The following is a 21405-nucleotide window of genomic DNA, read 5'->3' on the forward strand; positions in this document are numbered from 1 at the left end:
TTCTGATAACCAGTGAAAGTACACATTCGGTTTCGGGCATCACAGTTCTGCCATATTAGTGCATTTGTAACATGGACAACTGCACTGAGTGTGCAACTTTGTGTCTGCAAAAAGGATGAAGTACACACCATTATATGCATATTCACTTCATGACCATGGCTGACTGACTGTAAGATTTATTTTGATGTGGTAGATGTTGCTGGATGCTGTGAGTTCAGTCATCAGAATCAAAGCTGGTCTTCAATCCAATAGCAATAGCAAGTACATTTCTATACCACTTATCAGTGCACTTAAGCACTCCCTAAGTGGTTTACAATGTGTAAGCTAACTGCCCCCATCAAGCTGAATATTCATTTTAGTGACCTTAGAACGATGCCAGGCTGAGTTGACCTTGAGCCCCTGGCTGGTATTGAACTTACCCACCTTGTAGTTTGTGAGTGAGTGGCTGCAGTAGATGCATTTAACCACTGCAAAATCAAGGTTTGCTTTCTGGAATTTAAATATATATATATATTCAAGACATGGATGGTTGATGCCAAATCTGATACAGAGGGCCAACTGTATGAGAAAGGTTCAGTAGCATGTACCAATTCATTTTTACTGTATCATTCCTGTATTCTACTGGGAAATCATTAAGTGCATGCCACTAATGGAATTCAGATTCCTTGGTCACTGGGCCCTGTAGGCTCATAGTATGCCTGGTTTCTTCACTAAATTCAACATTGTAGCTATGCATAAGAACATATTGTTTATATTCCCACTAAATGAAAAATAGGTGCATATTTGACACCATCAGGGACTCTGCAACTGTCACTTAAGCTATTGGCACTGGAGAATAGACTGTAGTTATGTGCAGGGTTTGGACACTATTTGAAAGAATTATATTTTGAGGTAGTTTACCTTCAGTTAATTGTGGATGCATTGTTATTTCACCAATGCTCCAATTTCTGTAATGGCTTCCCCCTATCTTTCAAGCAGAATGCAAGATACTGATTCTCACTCATAATTGCCTATACTGTTTTACCTAATTCCTCTCCCCTCCTGTCCTAGCAGAACTGGTAGGAAATACCTTTCAACCATATTATACATATACCAGATTAAAAAAAAAAGGGGGGGGCCTTTATAGATATCACAGCTGCTATCTTTTTTATTAGTATTTATATCCCACTTCCCCTCTAAAAAAATTGGGAATATGGTTTACAAATTAAAAAAAACAATACAGTTAAAAACATACACTTTGAAAGTGGCTGAGACAATGGCTGTGAGTAGTGTAAACATTAGGTTAGTAAAAGGTTGAAAATTTGAATATATTTTAATTCTTTCAACTAGTTTTCTGTGGGTTTTCTGGGCTATGTGGCCGCATTCTGGAAGAATTTATTCCTGACGTTTTGTCTGCATCTGTGGCTGGCATTTTCATAGGGGAGAAGATGAAGATGCTAGTCTCTGAAGATGCTGGCCACAGATGTAGGCAAAATATCAGGAATAAATTTTTCCAGAACTCAGCCGCATAGTCCAAAAAACCCACAGAAAAACTATGGATGCCAACTGTGAAAGCCTTCAATTTCACATCTTTCAACTATGTTGTTATAATCAGGCCTGTTATCAGCTGCTGACATGGCTAGATACTTGCTATATGACTATATATAGCTAGCCATCTGATAGCAGAGTAACCCCCATCAGTCCAAGCTGATTATGGGTGAGAGAAAGAACCTATCTATGAGTTATGTTTGGGGAAATTGTGTTGGCTACTCCATCTTCCCTAGATCAGACAGCAGCAACTCTGGAGGGTCATCGTTGCCTCTTGCCCACCATGAAGCCAGAAAAAGGTGACACAACCTCCAGAACAGCTACATGCTCAGTTGAGGAGGAGACAAAGGAGATCTGAGCCACAAAATGGAAGATGGAAGATGTTAAACCAAGGACTAGAGCAGACTTTGGATGTGCAAGACACAACACTCTGCTTGGTGAGTGATAGCTGCAAAAAGGACAAGCCACCAATACTGCTTTTATTTTTGCCCTTCCTTCTCTTCCCCTCACATACACAGATGGGAGAGTGGTAGTAGCTATAGCTATGCATGTTAGCCTTCCTTGTAAGCAGCTTCAATATATATGACAGTGAAAGGGAATGCTGCAGCCTGAGGCCCACATAAACATGAAGATGGCCTTGATATTAAAAGAATTTAACAGTAATCTAACAAATCACAAATAAGGTAATCAGAAATCCATTCTACACCTCATTAAGCCATTAGAAATTTGTACTGTTCCCCCTAAAGCATAAAGTTGCACAGAACCCTGGTTGCAGTACATTTTTTAAAATTCTCAGTTTCTCAACATTTTTATCTAAGGCCCGGTACAGACAGGCCCTTTGCGACAATCTGGTGTTCCTGAGGTATCCTGCTTTCTTCCAGGCATACTGATAATTTCTGCTACAGTAACAAAATAAATAAATATTTCCTAATTCTCTAAATGAATTGTTCAACCCACTTGACAGAAAAAGGCAACTAAAGAAAACAGAACAGCTTTTTAACTTCCTCTTTTGGATCCAGGATTGCATCGTAGGAGACCCAAGTGTTAGAACAAAACAAATAACTATAATTTCTGCACAGATTACCACCTGCCTGTCCCTAATTCTTACATGAGGATATAGTATGCATTACATAAGAACACTTTCAAATAATGTAGAATAATGGGCTCCTATACATAAACAATGAACTGTAAGAAAAATGTGACATCTTGCATTTCCCAAATTGAATTAATATGCAAATACTGTAACAGATTATATTTTACTCAGAACTATTATATTTATTTCCCCAAACACATTAGTGAGAGGAAATGTTTAGCTAAAGCCATTCCAGCTTAGGTGTCCATGCATTATTTTAAAAATGTTATTAATATATACCCACAAAAATACCAAGTGTATGAAAGCCTAACGGCTGCTTATTTAAATAAACATGAGAAATACAAGGTTGGATTTCTATTTCTATGCCTTTTGCTAGCATAAAAATACCACCTAGCTAACCATTCACAGGAAAAATGCATTCTGGAATCCCTTATGATTTCATTTTAATTATTAAGATTCAAAAAAGGAACAAATACTGTAATGTATGTGCATTTAGAACTACTGTGGTTTTTGTGGAGAAATATAGTTCAGACGGAAAAGAACTTTCAAGGCAAGTGATTATATAATCCCTATTACTGTTTACATGACTGAGCATTAATTTTAAAGGAGGGTTAATTGAAACTAAATAATGCCTGGTTACAACTGAAGATGAAAAGCAAAAAGGACAGACTGCTAATAAGAAAATACATTTTTACTTTAACTTTCCATTTTTACTCTGTTCTATGAAATGTATCTTAAAGTAAAAGAATATAAATTAAGTATTACATTGGGAGAAAATATAAATATTATTTAGTGACATTTTCTTTATGTTCCTTTCATTGAAGACGGAATTGACCAATTCCTTTAACAAGATTAAGAATATGAACTGATTGGTTCCACTATAATTTGGTCAGTATAATATGCGTAGACATGAAACCACATTCATATAATGCTGCAATGCTGCTGAAGTAACTTGACTGGTGGAGCAGTAAATTTCTACTTAGTTGGGCTCAGAGTGAAGCAACAATGTGATTTTTTAAACTGACATGTTGAACATAGTCCAGATCTCTTATACTCTCCATATCCTAGAAATACACAGACATTTTGTTGATGATCACTACAGATTTGAATGCTCTGACAGCATTCCTTATTAGTTATACTGGCATAACTGAGGTTTATACTAGCTTACCGTATATACTCGACTATAAGTCGATCTCATGTATAAGTCGAGGGCAGGTTTTGAGGCCAAAATTATAAATTTTGAAGTCAAGGGTAAAACTTAAGGGCATGCAATATAGGATATAAAGAACAAAGGAAAGGAAAACAATGCCAAACCTTACAAAATTCCAGCACGCATAACTATTTGTACTCATACTAAAGGCTGGATGGATGAGAGAGTAGAAGGAGGTCAGTGCTGCCAGGGCAAAATAAACCTTTCGCCAGGGGATGTTTTTTTATACACATACACAAAATTTAAAGTACAGTACTTACATTGACCAATGGCTAAGTCGACACAGGTTTTTTGGATCAATTCTTAAACCTAAATTTCTAGACTTACACATGAATATATACAGCGAGTCTTTACATATTGTTGTGTGATGTCTCCAGTGCTTCCTTATGCAACAGTTTTGCCAAGTTGTGTAATGGTTGCCAGTCAGGTAACCCAAATACAGTTTTTTCTCCCTCCATCTCCCTTATACCACTTTGCCCTACTTCTTATTTTGCTTCTCTTCATCACTGACCTCCTGGGCTTTGGCATATGTATACTGGTAGAACTTTAGGCGCGGTACAGACCACCCAAAAAGGGCAGCCTGCTGGTGCCTGTTTTCCACCGAAGGGAAGCCGCAGCCACCAAACCACGCGACTTCACTCCAGCAGAAAAAGAACCCTTGAAAAGTGGGGTTTTTTTACGCCACAGCGGCTTAAAACGTGCGCCACTGGTGCACTTGTTACGTAAGCACTGTGCGGCACTGTGCAGATGCCGCACGGCACTTATGTAACAATGGCAGCGCCCATGTATATAGGGCGCCACCATTCTTACGCCCTCGTCACGTGCTAGGGTTATGGGGCATGTAAGTGCTTTGCCCCAAGGCAACCCTAACACCTGACGAGGGCATCACAAAGGGCCCATGTGCACTGGGCCTTAGTCTCCTCACTTCAGATCTCAGCCTCTGTCAACTCAGTATGGGTCTACTATATAACTATGTGGCATAAGCTCTATTTAGTAGATTTTGTCAGACATGATGGCAACCATGTGAAGTATAAGCTATCATGCCCTCTCATGGGTTCAATGTATACTGGCAGATAAGACATTGTCTTAATGTGCATAGGTGCCCTGCATAATCTGGAACTCTGATTGTATTAAAGGGAAATGACTGCCCAGGATTAGGGATTCTGATATGGGCTAAATCCTTTCTTCAGAAAACCACAGGAAACAAGAATTTGGAACGAACATAGATTTGTAAAAAGAATATATTCATAAAATGACATGGAAAGAATTGACATGAGAAGTCTGTCATCCATAAGAAATATGAAGCAAATGTAATTTAAAATCCAATTTTTTAAAAGCTGGGAAGACTTTTGCATGCTTCTTTACAAACAGGATCAAAATATTGTTGCTATTATTTGCTGCCAAGCTAAATTTGATTTATGGCAACCCTATAAACGTGAATTCTCCAAGAACCTTGGTCACCAACTATCCTGATAAGTTCTTCCTAACTCAGAGCTGTGGCTTCTTTGATTGACTAAACCTACTTGCAATAGGTTGTCCTCCACTTTACCAAGCATTATGGTTTTTCCAGTGAGTCACATCATTGCATGATATGTCCAAACTGCAGCAGTCTCTGTTTCGTTATCTTGGTTTTTAGTGAGAGTTCGAAATTGATTGGGCCAATAAAAATAAGTGAAAAGGAAAGGAAAAAATACAACCTGTGTGATCTTAACATAACTAAAAAGTATTTAGTAGTTTCTTAGGCTTGTGATAGTGCAATAGCCCAATTGTTATTACAATCCCTGGAGTCCATTTTCTTGCAGAATGTATATTCACCATTGTCTGTTGGCCATTGTTTTATTTTCTATATTTGCTGGCAGATTTTCATTAGAATTTGAATAGATTAGTCTGCACATCTTGAAACAGATCTATTGGTATTCCATCTGTTCCCAGTGATTTATTTTTCCCAAGTGCTTTGAAAGCTTTCTCCACTTCACTTTCGAATATTGGAAGTTCAGCTTCAAATGGCTCTTCCTTGAAGGAATCTGTCATTGTTTCACTTCTTTCACACAGTCCCTAGTACAGTATATTGGTTCCATTGCCTTTTTATTTTGTCCTGATCATATGTGTTTCCCCTCTTAGCCATATTGCATCCCTAGGCTTGGTTTGAATTTCTTCTTCTTGGCTCTTGTGGAAGAGATTTCTTGTTCTACCTTTTTATTGATTTATGATTCTTTGTATTGATTATTACAATAGTGCTTTTCATCCTTATCCACAGATTGCTGCTCTTTTCTGTTACCTTTTATTTTTTCTTCTCATCTGCTCTTAATTACTATATATATTCATGTCTAAGTCTAGGAATTTTAGTAAATAAATTGACCCAAAAAACCTGAGTCAGTTTATCTCTGAGTCAATGTAAGTACTGTACTTTAACTACTTTTTTAAAAAGGAACTACATTCTGGTGAAAGCCATGAGTGTAATCTTTACTGGAAGCACTGACCCCTCTTTACTTTCTCATCCATCCAAGCTTCAGTGTGAGCACAAACAGTTATGCCTGCTGGAATTTTGTAAATTCGTTGGCATTATTTTCCTTTGCTTCATCTTTATATTCTTTGTTACATGACCCTAGGTTTTAATCCTTGACTTATCCACAGGTCATATCAAAATCAATAATTTTGGTCCCAAAACCTGCCCTTGACATATACATGAGGCTGACTTATAGTTGAGTATATATGGTATTTCATTTGTTAGGCTTTTCTTTCTTTTTGGCTAAAGACAGCGTATTTTCCATTCTTCTTAGACAATGTGAAGTTGAAGGCTTTCGTGGCTGGCATGCATAGTTTTTTGTGGGTTTTTCGGGCTATGTGGCCATGCTCTAGAAGAGTTTGTTCCTGATGCTGGCGGAGATGCCAACCACAGATGCTGGGGAAACATCAGGAATAAACTCTTCTAGAACATGGCTTCTTAGACAATGTCCCTCATTTCCATCCACGGTTCTTCTGAGGCTCCCTGTCCATTAATACATTTCTGTTTTTTTACATGGTCCTTAAATTCTACAGGAATGTTCTTCAGATTGTATTTGTTAGCGCTGGGGTACAACTGTCCACACGCAGAAGACTGCCAGCCAGGAAGACAAACACCAGTCTGGAAGTAGCTCACAACTGCTAAGGTTCTTCCAAAGAGGCTTTTAATCTTAGTTGCAGCAAATATTTACAATCACAATACAGCAATATACAAATCAGCATAATGCTCCACCATCAACATACAACCACACCACCACGCTATGTACTGGAACATTCATCCTTATATACACAAACACAGGTAGAATTCTGATTTTTTTAGATTGTAAGCCCGAGGGCAGGGAACCGTCTAACTAAAAAGATTGTATGTACAGCACTGTGTAAATTTACAGCGCTTCATAAATAAAGGTTAATAATAATAATAATCCAACCCCCTGCTAATGTTTCATCAGCTTCCTGTCATGTAGCCACAGTGCAGCTTTGACCTGCTATGACTCATCTCCATGCTAAAGTTGCATCAGCTTCCTCAGAGTCAGTATTTCCTCTTTAACCTATTGCACACACCTGAGACATTTTACAAAGGCTGGGGCAAAAATATACTGACATTGGCAGAATGACTGATTCTTTAACTGTTTTAGATTTAGAAGTATGTGCCATGATCTTTTCCTTCCAATTATGTAGTCTTTTTTAAAATTTCTGTATTGGTTATCAGGTGACCTTCATGTATATAATTACATTTTTGCTTTCATCATGAATGCGTTTGCAATGAATAAACTGTTGGCTTCAGAAAACTCATTAAATTACTCTCCTGTTTTATAGAAGCTAGGCTAAATTTTCCTACAATATTTGGTTCTGCACTGTTTCCTGCTTGTGCATTCCAATTACAGGGTGCCCACAGTGGGCTTGCCGTCCATTGTTTTGAGCCTCTGCAGACAGCAAGCCCCAGCTTGGGCACAGTGCAGCTTTGACCTCCTTGAATAGATGCACATGCACACGCCACCATGATCGGCAGCACGTGCCCATTCAAAAGAACGGGACTTAAGGTCCCATGATTTTGGCTATCGCAGGGGGGTCTGAAATGGATCCCCCATGGATATCAAGGACGCACTGTACCTATTATTACCAACATGTCCTGCTTTGATGTGTGATCAGTGTTCAGTGTACACTGGTTATGTTATAAAGTTTTGTGGGAACTCTAATGAACAAAATACAATCTTTTCAGGTCACTTGGATAGGTAGGCATTTGTGCACATACTCTTCACTGACACTGGGAGCAGGCCATACAGACTGCAGGGTTCTGACCCACTTCCAGCTGGAGCAGACTTGGGCCGTTCTTTTGTGTCCATCTCTTCCGGGCCCAAAATAATATTAGGTATATACAATTAAAATACCTGAAAAGATCCTCAACATTTTTATGATTTAAAAAAGGTGTAGCTAGAAATGTCCATACCAAATTACACACTTAACAAAAAAATTAATTTGGTATGTTTGATAACCATGTTCTTCAAGTAGTTGACCTAACAGACTCCATTATCTTCCTCTTCTTCTTAGCACGTTTGTGTAAGCAAGTTTGTGAAATTATGCTGTCAGATTGTTTCTGAGAGTGGATCTAATGATAATCTTCTTGCCATAGCAGAAAAAATGAGGCTGCTTACTTCTCTTTTAGAACTAGAGCAAACTAATCTCTGCAAGTCAGATAGAGAAAGGCAAGACTGAGAGGCAAAACAAAATGTTGATACTAAAGAAGGGCAATCACTTGGATTCTGAGACCAATGTGCCCGCACATTTTTGAACTAGTAGGATGTAAAGGTGAGAGTGATATTGACTAGTATAGCAATTGCAGAATTGCAAACGTACAGCTACAGATCCATAACTGCTACCTATTCAGTGTGCAAAGGGATCTTGTAGCACCTTTGAAATTAACTGAAAGAAAGAAACAGGTAGCATAAGCTTTCATAGTCTTGAGTCTACTCCCCCAGTGTCTTTTTTCCAGTTAGGGGCTGAACAGACTGACAATTTGAGCCAGCTTCCCAGCGGTATGAGGGCATGGTGATCATACACCGCATGCCCCAACTCTGCTCCTGATCTGGCCTCTCACTACTCACCTGACCAGAGGCGGGCGACATTGGGATATTCCTGTGGTGCAGCAACCAGACGCTGCACACCACAGGAGTGCAAAAGAGCTGTGGCGGTGGCAAAAAGAATATCTTTTTTCTGGTAAAAAAAAAAAAAAGGAGCAGCATTTTTCCACTCTTTTTGGGACCAGAAAAATGCCGGATCAGGGCCACAGCAACTGCATGCCACAGCCGCAATCTGACATTCAAAGGGGCATCATAGAGCATAGAGCTACCCCTTTACAGCCGTCTGTTTCGGCCCTCAGTCTCCAAGTGTCAGGCCCAGCCTGGCTCAGGACTCAGAGGAGGACTGTGGTGGAATCCCAGCCTGAACCTGAGCCTGGTCCTAGCTCTGTCCTGAGAGCTCCAGCAGATGCTGTGGCTTTAGAAGACAACCAGGAGCCAAACCTCCTGGCAGCATGGATAAAAACCTGGGAAAGATGCCAGAGCTTTCGTCAGCAGTTACTCTGTCTGGGAAAGCAGTCAACAGCAGATGACAAGTCCAAACAAACACAAAAAGACTCCACACAGAATTTGTGGAGCAAGATCTTGAAAGGCAAATGCAAAAGCAGATGAAATCAAGAATCAGTCTGAGAATAAGCCAAAGGGTTAAGCTAAGAATGAAATCAGGCAGTCCAGATCAAAGGTTCCAGAAAAGCAGCGTGGTTATGTCAGTCCATAGTCCAAAGGGTCAATCTGAGAAATCAGTACCAAGTCAGGAAGCAAGGTGCTTTCTCCAGAGAATGTCTGACAAAAGCTCTGGTGTCCTTCCCAGGCCTTTGTAATCAGCTCTCATTAGTGCAGGTGGTTTTTGATGAGTTGGCATTTTTTATAAAGCTTCCTTGAGCATGGGAGGTAGGCCCTTTCTGATCTTCTCTGGCTGAAGTTAGGTATGTGATCCTCCTCCATGTCCACAGTACTAGAAGGCCCTGCTGCTGGGAGGTTTGGCCCCTGGTTGTCTTTTAAAGCCACAGCCTCTGCTAGAGCTCTCAGGACAAAGCTAGGGCCAGGCTCAGGCTCAGGCTCCAGCTCACCCTCAGAGTCCTCCTCTGAGTCCTTATCCAGGCTAGGCCTGACACCGAAGTGCTACAAGATCCTTTGTACACTGATTTTCTAGACTAGCATGGATCTGTCTTTAAATGGTTCCTATTCAGTAGACCACAGAAGATCTATGCAAATACCACCCCAGTCTACCTTAAGATCCAGCCTCCAGATTTGGTGAAGGTGGTCCATTCAGCTGCTTAGAATGCAAGGAGGATGAGGTTCCCACCCTCATTCTACCAGCCAACAAGGCTGCAACAATCAAAAGCAGAACCTCTGTCAAAAGTTCTTGTTACAGTTTTGCTCCTTGGTGGGATGGGGTGGAAACATCTTTCTCTTTACACCCCAATCTGAACAACTAACCAGACCTCCATTAGGAATCTGGCAGCTGGCTCTTCAGATGGACCGAGGGACTGGGGCAATTAGTTAGTTAGGCCAGGAGGCATTAGTTAGTTATGCAGACTCAACTAAGTAGCCAATCTAAGATTCCAGTGGGATGTGTGTGTGTGCATATAATAATGGTGTTTTCTGTCATTCAATTTCTATTGCCTTTATTTTGTGAATATTCATATTATTTGTTAAGAAAATATTATTCAGTTTTGATAACAGATGTCAAAATGAAATCTATAAATATTTATAAATTTAAACAATTCCCTTTATTGAGAAATTGTTCTAACAAAAATTTGGCACTCCCGAATTATTAAAAGCTTCACTCTTTTAAATTCTAGGCATAGAAAAAATCTTAAATTGCTGCACAAAATCTGTCAAGTTTAAAACACCTTTTATAACAGCCTGTTATGTCCCCTAATAGTTGGAGGCAATTACAGTGCCCTTCTGTTATTGCCTGTAGAAAAGAAAACCTATAATTATGACCTTATCTCTTCAAAGGGAGCGGTAGCCGTTTATCCAGTATTGCATTTTCTTCTATTATGATAACTATTTTCTAACAACAAATAATAATCTATAAGCTTTTTCTTTCTCTTTACTTTTCAAAAAAGACCTTTTGAATTAGAGGTTTCATATAAATTAAATGTTATGTTTTATAACAATAAATGTGGGCATTTGATAAGTTGTTGCATAGGGTCTGCTGTAATGAAGCTGTTACTAGGATATCATCTTAAAATACGATATCCCATTAATTCAATAGGATCTCATGTAATTTTATAATGGTGCTATTTCCTTTAAGTGGGGGAGCCAAATATGGCAGATGGCAATAAACTGAAGAAGGAAAACATGATATTAAGAAAAGGACACAAAAGGCTGCAGATAAGCTGGTCATGGAGCAAAGATCAGAATTTGGGAAAGCTTGAGGAGCCCTACAGCTTCCAAGTTGCACAGTTAACACGGCCAATGGCCATGCTGATTGCAGGATTGAAAACTATAGCAAACCTATCGAATTTAACTGATAGAAAAGCAAATAAACCCATCTGCCTTATTCTTTTCTTTTTTCACTCTCTCTTCTTTGCTTTCTCCCAGGGAAAATTAACAAAATATCTTGCTGCAGGGTGCCTGAGATGGGAAGCTTCACATTCTAAGTAGCATTATTCAGTGGGATCTCAGTATCTGCTGGGGATCCAGCCTGCCTCCCCCCCCCCCCGATACCAAAATCCATGGGATCTCAAGACCCGTTGTCTCCAATGGCTGTTCAGGCAATGATTTGTATTTTTAAAGGCTATATTAAGGATTGGGAGATATGAATCAGCCAAGGTGCCATTAGGAACAATGGGACTGGGGCTTACATGAAGTCCTGTTGTCCCTAATGGTAGCACAGAATGAACCACCACTGGGGACAAGGGGCTCTGTCCTTAATGACAGCATGGCCATGTGCACATGCCGCCACTGAGGACAATGTGGGCTTGCCATCCGCAGTTGCTTACATCTGTAGATGGCAAGTCCACAGATAACGAAGCCCCATTGTACCGGCTCATAAATCATTTCTTTGCTTCATTTTATATATTTTGTCCTAACACACATTTATTTATCTAAAGATATTTCTGTATTATCTATAATGCATAGCATATCCAAGTGATTGAAACACTGTATAGGTATACCAATATATACATCTTAAAAATATCAATTTATATTTTTTAAGAAAAAATACATACCCAATAGGCCATATGATAAAGATGAAAATGCCTATCAACATAACTCATCAAAAACCAAGTCTACTTGGGAAAAGAATTTCTCTCAGGTAATCCTGTTTGAAGTTATTTAGGACTTTATAGGCCAATGCCAAAATTCTGGCCTGGTAGCAAACTAGTAACCAATGTAGTTCTGTCTTATATCTTAGCCACAGCCTCTAGACCAAGTGTAATGGCAGCTCTGCACAGAGGACATTACAATAATGGAAACATAAGTTTACCAATGCATAACACAATTGTAACATAAGGTTACAATTAAATGCACACACAGTTGTTACTAACAGTAATATACAGTCAGCCCTTCTTAAACATGGATTTTTTATACACGGATTCAAGCGTCCACGGTTTGAAAATGTTCAAGAAAAGTATAAATTTCAAATATCAAACCTTCATTTTCCATTTTTTATAAGGGGCACCATTTTGCTATGTCATTTTATTTAATGGGACTTGAACATCCACGGATTTTGTTATACACGGGGATCTTGGAACCAAACCCCAGCATATAACAAGGGTCCACTATACACACAGGAGAATGTGTCTACATGTTACATTTTAAACATATTTATCATATATATTTACCTGAAATGGAGACTGACTGTTATAGTTCTTTAACTCCTTATTGGCTCCTCGTAACAACAGAACTCTAGCACAAGTGTCCTATAAATAAAATAAAGAATTTGTTACAACCCTGTGTAACATTCGGGGTGTGTGTATGTGTTTTCAAGTCAACTGTCATCTTATGATAACCCCAATAATTATCTAAGGTTTTCTTGCCAATTCCTTCCTCTGAAATACAACCTACAGCAACGTTCAAGTACTAACTAGGCCTGACCCTTCTTAGCTTCCAGGATTAGATGGGATCACACATAAAGCAAAATTACAAACTATGCTATTTGGATATGTGTGGTAATTTTTTGTTTGTTTTATAATGAATAACCCTCACTGTGGTCCAGGTAAAAGCAACCACCCCTGATATTGCTATTCATCCAGGGAGCTAATAATCTACTACAAGTATCAACTTGGGAAGTATTTATTTGGGATTTCAACTGGAGATAGAAAAATCCTTTCCCAACATACATTCAAACAATAATGAACGGGGGTAACATTATGTACATTTACATCATATGACATTAGCTTGAATCTGCATAATACTCATCTACATACAATACATATTGTAATAACAATGATTTTCCCAAAGCAATTACAGTAAGTAGCTATCTCAGACAGATTATTTATATTTATATTTTCCCTCTCAAGCTTCCCACAAGCTTGGAAGAAATTTGGAGAGAAATCCAATTTCCAAAGAAACTGGAGGGAAACAGTGAAGTACTTCTATCTTTCTGCTCCACAGCTACTTAAAGAAAAATAAAACAAAACAAAAAATATCAAGGGAAGCCTTTATGCATCTTAGTATGTTGTGCCCTCCTAATAAAGCTGAGGGCTTTCAGAAGTTCTGCAAGTTGGAAGATTCTGATACCTCTAGTTCAAAAAGGAACTTTTACAAGCTTGCTATTGTTGTGCCTTCAAGTGGTTACTGACTTAGGGCAACCCTAAGGCAAAACTTGGCAATTTTCTTCAGAGGGGTTTGTCATTGTCATCCTCTGAGGCTGAGTGTGACTTGCCTAAGGTCAACCAGTGGGTTTCCATGGCCAAGCAGGGATTCAAACCCTGCTTTCCAGAGTCATAGTCCAATGCTCAAACCTGGCTCACAAGCAGTGATTTCTTATTCATTTATGGCATCTACTTATATATTTGATATATAGTTGATCTAATATCCTCACAACAGCTTTATTCATCCCTGGGTTTTCTTTTCTTTTCTTTTATATTTGTGTAATAATGAAAATCACATGATATAGTCCAGATCAGATGCCTCCCAGACACGAAGGGGCACAACATTGGATTAAGAATTGTCCTGCAAGTAAATAAGAGACTACTGTATATACTCATGTATAAGTCTAGAAATGTAGGTTCAAAAATTGTCCGAAAAAAACTGAGTCGACTTATCCACAGGTCAATGTTAGTACTGTACCTTAACACACACTCTCTCTCTCTCTCTCTCTCTGTGTATATGTGTGTGTCCATCCCCTGGTGAAAGGCAGGAGTTTAATCTCCCTGGAGGCATTGATCTTCTTCTACTGTCTCATCCATCCAGCCTTTAGTATGAGTAAAAATAGCTATGCTATTCTAATTTTGTAAGTTCTCTGCCATTGTTTTCCTTTGCTTTGTCCTTTACATCCTTCATTACATGTCCCTAAGTTTTACCCCTGACTTATCCATGGGTCATACCAAAATCCATAATTTGGCCCCAGTATCTGTCCCCAACTTATACATGAGGTCAACTTATAGTTGAGTATATACGGTAAGTGTTAAAAAATAATGACTCCCGCCTGAAGTGAATTCCTGTTTCAGTTTCAGATGTGTGAAATTTCCTTCATACTCTGTGGTGTGAACATCATGTGTGCAACTGATTTCAGTAAGAGTGAACTGCTCTTAGCAGCATTCTGTAAATTCCAGGCCTGGTTTGCTAAGATTAAGATGAAAATCACATTGATAGCCAACAATAGCCAATACCAGCATTTTTACAAAACTATAAATCCAAACATTTATATCAAAACAGGTTGTCTTGTGATTATACTTTCCACACCAACGATAAATGAGTCAAAGACATGGCATAGTTTTTGAATTAAATTCTTGATTGTATGGTTTCTTTGGCTCTTTTTGCTGTGTTATCTCACATAATGGTATATGTTATGCATGTAAATTGTAAACCAGCCTTTAAGCCATGAATATAAATATTGATGCCTGTACCGAATCATACTTTAAAGCTTACTAGCACAAGGCTAACCTGATCTCTTTTTCTGATAAAGTTACCAGCTTGGTAGTTTAAGGGAACACTGTAGATATTGTATATCTTGATTTCAGTAAGGCCTTTGACAAGGTTCCTCATAACATTCTTGCAAACAAGCTAATAAAATGTGGGCTAGGTAATGCAATTGTTAAATGGATTTCTAATTGGTTGATCAGCCAAACTCAGGGATGCAACCTGAGGGATGCAAGGAGCGACAGGGTGAACTCGACATCCCTTTGGAGCTCTTCCATGGAGGGCACTGCAAGGAGCCAGTCCAGGTAGGGGAAGACCCTGGAGCCCTTGCATCCCTCAGGTTCGTGGTGAACCTGGAAAAGTCCCATCTCACTCCATCCAGACGCATCAATTTCATAGGCACCATCCTCGACTCTGAAAATTGTGTCACCTATCTCCCTCAGGACCATTTCCTCGCTCTTTGCACCTCGATCAGGACTTGCTTGGCACACAGACGAGTAAGGGCCAGAAATGTCCAGGTAGCCCATGGGCAAGGCTTCGGTTTCGACCCTTCCAATCATGGTTCCTATTGGTGTTCGACGCCATGAAGGACCAGCCATCCAAGTGGCTCACCATCCCGAGGCCGGGTATGCCACAACTGGGGCCATGCACTTGGTGAAGACCCTCGCGGCTGTGGAGAGGCCGAAGGGAAGGACATTGTAGTGGTATATGTCGGTACCAACGGCAAAGGCCAGGAACCTCCGGTGACTTTCTCAACTCCCCATGTGGAAATAGGCCTCCTTCAAATCAATGGTTGCGAACCACAGTCCCTGGTGCAACAAGGGCAAGATAGAAGCCAGAGTTACCATATGGAACTGACGGTATGACAAAAAAGCATTGAAAGATCTCAGATCGAGGATCGGTCTTATGCCCCATCAGCCTTAGGCACCGTGAAGTATCTGGAGAAGAAACATCTAGGCTCAATGGGCGAGATGGCACCCTTAGCTAAAAGAGTGCGTACTTCGTCGAGAAGGGTGAGGGGGTGGTGGAAACAACAGCTCCAGTTGGAGGAAGCTCTTCGAACTTGAGGGCATATCCACTGTAGACAATGTTTGGAACGCAAGAATCGGAGGTGATAGAGGCCCAGATGTTATAATAGGGCCTAAGTCTATCCAGGAAGGAGGAGGGTGGGAGGACGGAGCACGCAGGAAACCTTCAGGTCCTCTTCTTCCTCTGATCAGTATCCTGACGGCGACTCATACGGTACCAAGCAGGGGCCTGGCGATGGCCAGAAGAGGAGGAGGACTGGGAAGGGTAGCGCTGTCTCTGGTGCTCCTGTTGTTGATAAGGTCGGTCCTGTTGGAACGGCCTCTGCCCTTGGCCCTGCCACTGCCAATAGCGCTTCTTGAAGGGAGGCTGTGAAGAGGTAGACATACCGTGCTTCCTGGCCGTGGCCTTCATCTGGTAGTTGTGATTGAGCCGCTCATTGGTCTCCTTGTTAAACAAGCCAGAATTGTCAAAGGCCATGTCCTCGACCATAGACTTGGCGCCAGGATTAAGGTCCTAAGAACGGAGCCAGGCATGTCTCCAAAATGCGATGGAAGCCGCCATGGATCTTGCCGAGCAGTCCGTGGAGTGCCAGGCCGAGGTGGTGAGCCAGCCACCAATGGAGTGGGCTTCATCCCTGATTTCCGTGAGGACCCGCTGACAGTCATCAGGAACATCAGGGATGGTGGGCGAAATCTCCTCCATGTGGCACTGGATGTGGGCCCCCATGCACGCGTTGTAGTTCACCACCTTCAAGCCCAACACTGAAGCAGAATAAGCTTTCTTGGCCAGGCCATCGATCTTTTTGTCCTCGCGGATGGCAGGCAACGTCGACATCTTCGGGGTGAATGCCTGCTGGGATCCCTCGACGATCGCTGAATTCTGCTTTGAGTGGGACGTGAGCCAGGAGCACTGGGAAGGCAAGATCCTGTATAGGGACTTAATCTTCCTAGAGGATGATGTCAATGAGGCCAGAGTGTCCCAAGAGCATTTTGCGATGCTCCCCAGGGAAGGCAAGAGTGGGATAGAGGGGGGTGTCGGCACTTTGCCGTGAATCCTCTTTTCCACTGCATCTTTGGCCTCCTCCTCGATGTGAGAAAGTTGCAACTCCAAGGTGTTGGCCATCTTAATCACGTGCTCTGAGAAGGTGCGGACATCATCCGTTGGGGATGAAGAGCCAGGCTGGTACAGCTCTTGTGGAGATTGCGGAGCCACCTCCTCCGAAAAGTCCAAAAAGCCCAAGGGGAGTGGGTGGGTTGAGGGTTTGGACTGTATATTTTAACTTTGTAAGCTGCCCCGCTTGCTTTTTGTAGAGAGGCGGAATATAAATTATTATTATTATTATTATTGTTGTTGTTGTTGTTGTTACAAATTGACAGGAGAAGCAGGAAACACCTCAGCGTCGGATCCAGAGTCGGTATTGATGGCAACCTGAGTCTGGCGCGAGGTAGTCGGTACCTGAGGAAGCAGCCTCCGCACTGGCACCCGACCCATTGGTGGAGTGGTGGCTATGTGTGTGCGACGGGAAGGAGTTGTAGGCCCTGGTAATCCAGTGGATCGTGCTGATACTCCCTTGAAGACGGAAGTTTGCATTGGTAACACAGTGGCTTTCAATGACAGACAACTATAGGCCTCGTCCCGACTGACAGCGACAAAGTATCTATTGGTCTCGCTGTCATAGAAACAGTCCGAGTCCTCCCAATGGTGGACCTGGGCATGGTGCACCTAGAGTTGAGGAACATGTGTCGGGGTGCGCCGACAAGGCGATGGAGAAGCAGACCAAATGTCGTCATCAGGGTGATGAAAGGCCAGTGTTGCCGGCAAAGTAGAGGCCAGGACCGAGGCTGGTACCGAAGTGGCTCTTGGAGAAGCGAGGGCTGGAGGCACCGGTTCGGCCTGTGCAGGTACCTAAGGAGATGAAGAAGACGTAAGGTCTCTGGGAGGTCGAGGAGTCTCCAAAGACTGTCGGTGGGCCTTCTTCTGAGAGGAACTCTCAGCCGACTTCGAGTGGGACTTCTTATGGGCTGGCATTGCCGAGGCCTCAGTATGAGTCGAAGGTTTCGCCTTCTTAGCGGCCACGTGGGGAGAACTGTCTCCCACGTCCGAGGGAGCATGCCTCTTTTTGGAGGAGGATTTCGAGCTCGTGTCCTTACGGGAGCTCACTTCCTGGGCCGAACTCTTATCGGAGCCTGGCTCCTTGGTTCTAGCCTTATCCTTTTCTGAGGATTTCGGCTTCAAACTGGCTCCATCAGCTGCTTGCCTTTTCAAAGGCTTTTCGGCGGTGGTACTTGGCTCAGTGGTGGAGCTCTGGACCACAGAGGCACTGGGCTTAGTCTTGACGCCTTTGGCCACAGGCGCAGGAGCGTCTGGCTTCGATTCTGAAGCCGCGGGCACCGAACCTGGTCTGTATGTATCCTGAGGCTTAAGGACACCTTGATAGATGACCATGATCAACCGGGAGTTGCGGTTCTTTCTGGCCTGAGGGGTGAGGGACTTGCATAACACACAAGCCTTGGTATTGTGGTTCTTGCCCAGGCAGAGGAGACAAGAAGAGGGGGGTCCTGTACCGGGATCTTACCCCTGCAGATGTCACACTTCTTAAACGGTGCCGGAGACATCGTCAAGCCGAATCGAATTCCAAAAAGGAGTCAAAGATGCACCGATGGTCAACAATACACCGGGGGGGGGGGGGGGGGGTGTCAGAAGAAGAATGGTCAAGAAGAGTCTGAGTCAAAGTCCAGTGAACAAGTTCGAATAACACAGAGTGAAGTTCCCCAAGCAGCTAACGCGGCGGAAAGAAGGAACAGGGGAAAGAGCAGGAAAGCCAGGGGCTTATAAGGGATGGGCAGAGCTACTGCCAAAAAGCTGCAAAGTTAACTTTGCCCAGTGATTCTAGAAGTTTTCCAAGCAGCACTGCGTAGGCGCAGTGCAATCCATTTGTATGATTCGCAGAGACCACGAAGAAGATGTGATATTCCAAATAGTACTAATATGCAATTCCCATCCTCTACCACCATTGGTTAGAATTGATAAATCAAGAGGTCCTATTCTCAAATAGATATGTTCTAAGCCTGAGTTTTAAATATATGGCTCCCATACCCAGTAGCAAGAATTTTTGCAGCACCAGTGACACTTGAATCCAATCCTGAGTATTCTCCTCTTTATACACTACTGTGCCTTTGCAAACTGTCAATTCCAAACTCTCCAAAGAGACAATATATGCAGAGTTTTATGCTTGTTAAAGTTCCGAATATGATTGGCTCTATGTGGGGCAGATGCTACTGGAAATCAGTTTGTACAGGTGCCATAACATTATAAATTGGCTCTAAGTGTTTACAAATATATTACACATATGCAGAATTGTAAGATTGTCAAACAAGAACTCAGATAGTATTACAACAGCCAAGTAAGCAGCAAAATTCCTAAAAGAAGAAAACACCTTCAATTAAAGAAAAAGTTATGATTGGAGCTATGAACAGAAAGCAAGAAAATCTCAATTGCCCTCCCACCTGGGCTAACTCAAAGTATGGGCCATTGATGGGGTTCTCCAGCATCTTAATATTCTCTCCCATGATATAAATACTACATCTGCCCATTTTACAGCGCCTCATGCTTCTGAGGCTTCCAGATTTCCCTCCAATTTAAAAAAAAAATGAGCTAAAAAGGTAAAAACAAGTTTTCACATGCTTATTGATGGCTGTATTTTATTCTTTAAAATGGTTTTATGAATATGAATGATTGCACTTCTTCCCAGTAATGAAACAATGGTAGTTCTTTGACATCAAGTTGTAATGGGTCAGTGTATCAAAGGCTGGGATACCCATTTTATTGTCAAGTCAGGTGGAAGTTCAGGTGGAAACAAGGACCATGAATGCATTTGGAGACGGCAATACGAGGTCAGAATTTCCTCAACTTCTAACTTTGCTTTTACCCTGTGTGTTCTCTCTCTCTCTCTGTGTGTGTGTGTGTGTGAGTGTGTGTGTTTAGGGAATCAAACAGACCTTTTGTGTTTTCTTAGGGCAGATGTTAAAGTGCAAGAAGGGTACAATCAATGTGTTTGTGCTCTAAGGAAGCGGAGTGGGGTTGATCTGTGATATGACTTTCCCTTTCTTTGAGGGAATTTTCCTTATTTTTAAAATGTAGGAAGAGATAAGGAGAAAAAAATAATAATGACTAGAGCAGTAACAATAAAGAAAGGTGGAGGGATGCAAATAATGGAAATAGTATTTTTCTTCATCCCCAGTGGCAAAGGGTGTATAGCCAGCCTAAGGAAGAGGTCAAATGCTATGAAATTGTTTTTTCATTATTTTGTTTACACACAAAGGGATTTTTTTTCATATTAAATAAAAGGGTTTACACAGAATATAATATTTTTGGATAAAAGGAATTATTTCTGTACAAAATTTTGGTTTCTGTACAAACCCAGAATGAAATAAGCAAATGTTTTCATCCCGCCAAAGTGAATATAATAACTTGGACTTACTGTACAAAGGAGACCACAGCCCCGTAAATGCTCGTAGACTACATCTCCTATCAGCCTTAGTCACCATAATCAATGGGAAGGAATGCAATCCAATAACATCTGAAAGGCTACATGATTCCACTTCTACTCTAAGGAAATTATACCCACTCACAAAGGAGAGGGAATTAGTAATGCCTTATAAATCTTTCTTTCAAACAGCGAAGGCCTGGCTGTTACAAAACACTATTGATAAACATGTCTTCATAAGGTGTTGATGCTCAATGTTGCTCTCCATAAAACATTCAGTTGGCCCTCTGTATACGCACATTCAGCACCCACAGATTCAACCACCCACCGCTTGAATTTTTTAAAAAACCAAAAAGCAAATCATGATTTTGCCATTTTATATGGCAGGGGGTTGGACTGGATGGCCCTTGTGGTCTCTTCCAACTCTCTGATTCTATGATCTATGATCAGGTACCATTTTGCTAAGCGATTGTATGAAATGGGACACACAAAGGGGTTTGTAATCAAACCTCAGCAGAAACAAAGGGCCTGCTGTATTGCAGGATCAGAAAATAATCAGCCAAAAACCTGAGGCTTGGGTTTCAGTTTTCACTCAAATAATTTCACTCTGTATTATCCAAATAGATACAAGGTACAAGCCAAGAATTCAAGGTTTCATGATGTTGCAGCATAGAGAGATTGAATGTCAGTAAATTAATGATATGTGTTTTTAACTGGATAAAGTCTGATTTTTTAAAATTATTATTGTAAGAGATCTTGTCTTATAAACATTTACTGAGAATAATTTCTGTTGTATCTGCAAGGAAACTCTAGTCACTAACCTGATTGTAAAGTGCACAGATATGCAATGCTGTGTTTCCAGAAGCATTTTGTGCTCCCATATCGGCTCCATAAAACAGAAAATGTTCTAAATGCTGGACATGTCCATATCGACAAGCCTATG

At 41.2% G+C, this 21405-nt stretch overlaps 1 protein-coding gene across 3 annotated transcripts in view; it reads right to left on the reverse strand.

Annotated features, from left to right (window-relative positions):
• Positions 1-21405, reverse strand: part of SHANK2 (SH3 and multiple ankyrin repeat domains 2) — a 489211-nt gene that overhangs the window by 382670 nt on the left and 85136 nt on the right. For all 3 annotated transcript variants that reach the window (XM_042469292.1, XM_042469286.1, XM_042469278.1), the window contains exons 8-9: positions 21284-21400; positions 12706-12783 (exon numbers count right to left, since the gene is read on the reverse strand). In XM_042469292.1, the coding sequence (XP_042325226.1) occupies positions 12706-12783; positions 21284-21400 (195 nt within the window). The remainder of the gene's footprint in view (positions 1-12705; positions 12784-21283; positions 21401-21405) is intronic.

The sequence above is a fragment of the Sceloporus undulatus genome, chromosome 1, assembly GCF_019175285.1.
Source record: "Sceloporus undulatus isolate JIND9_A2432 ecotype Alabama chromosome 1, SceUnd_v1.1, whole genome shotgun sequence".
Classification (NCBI taxonomy): Eukaryota; Metazoa; Chordata; class Lepidosauria; order Squamata; family Phrynosomatidae; genus Sceloporus; species Sceloporus undulatus.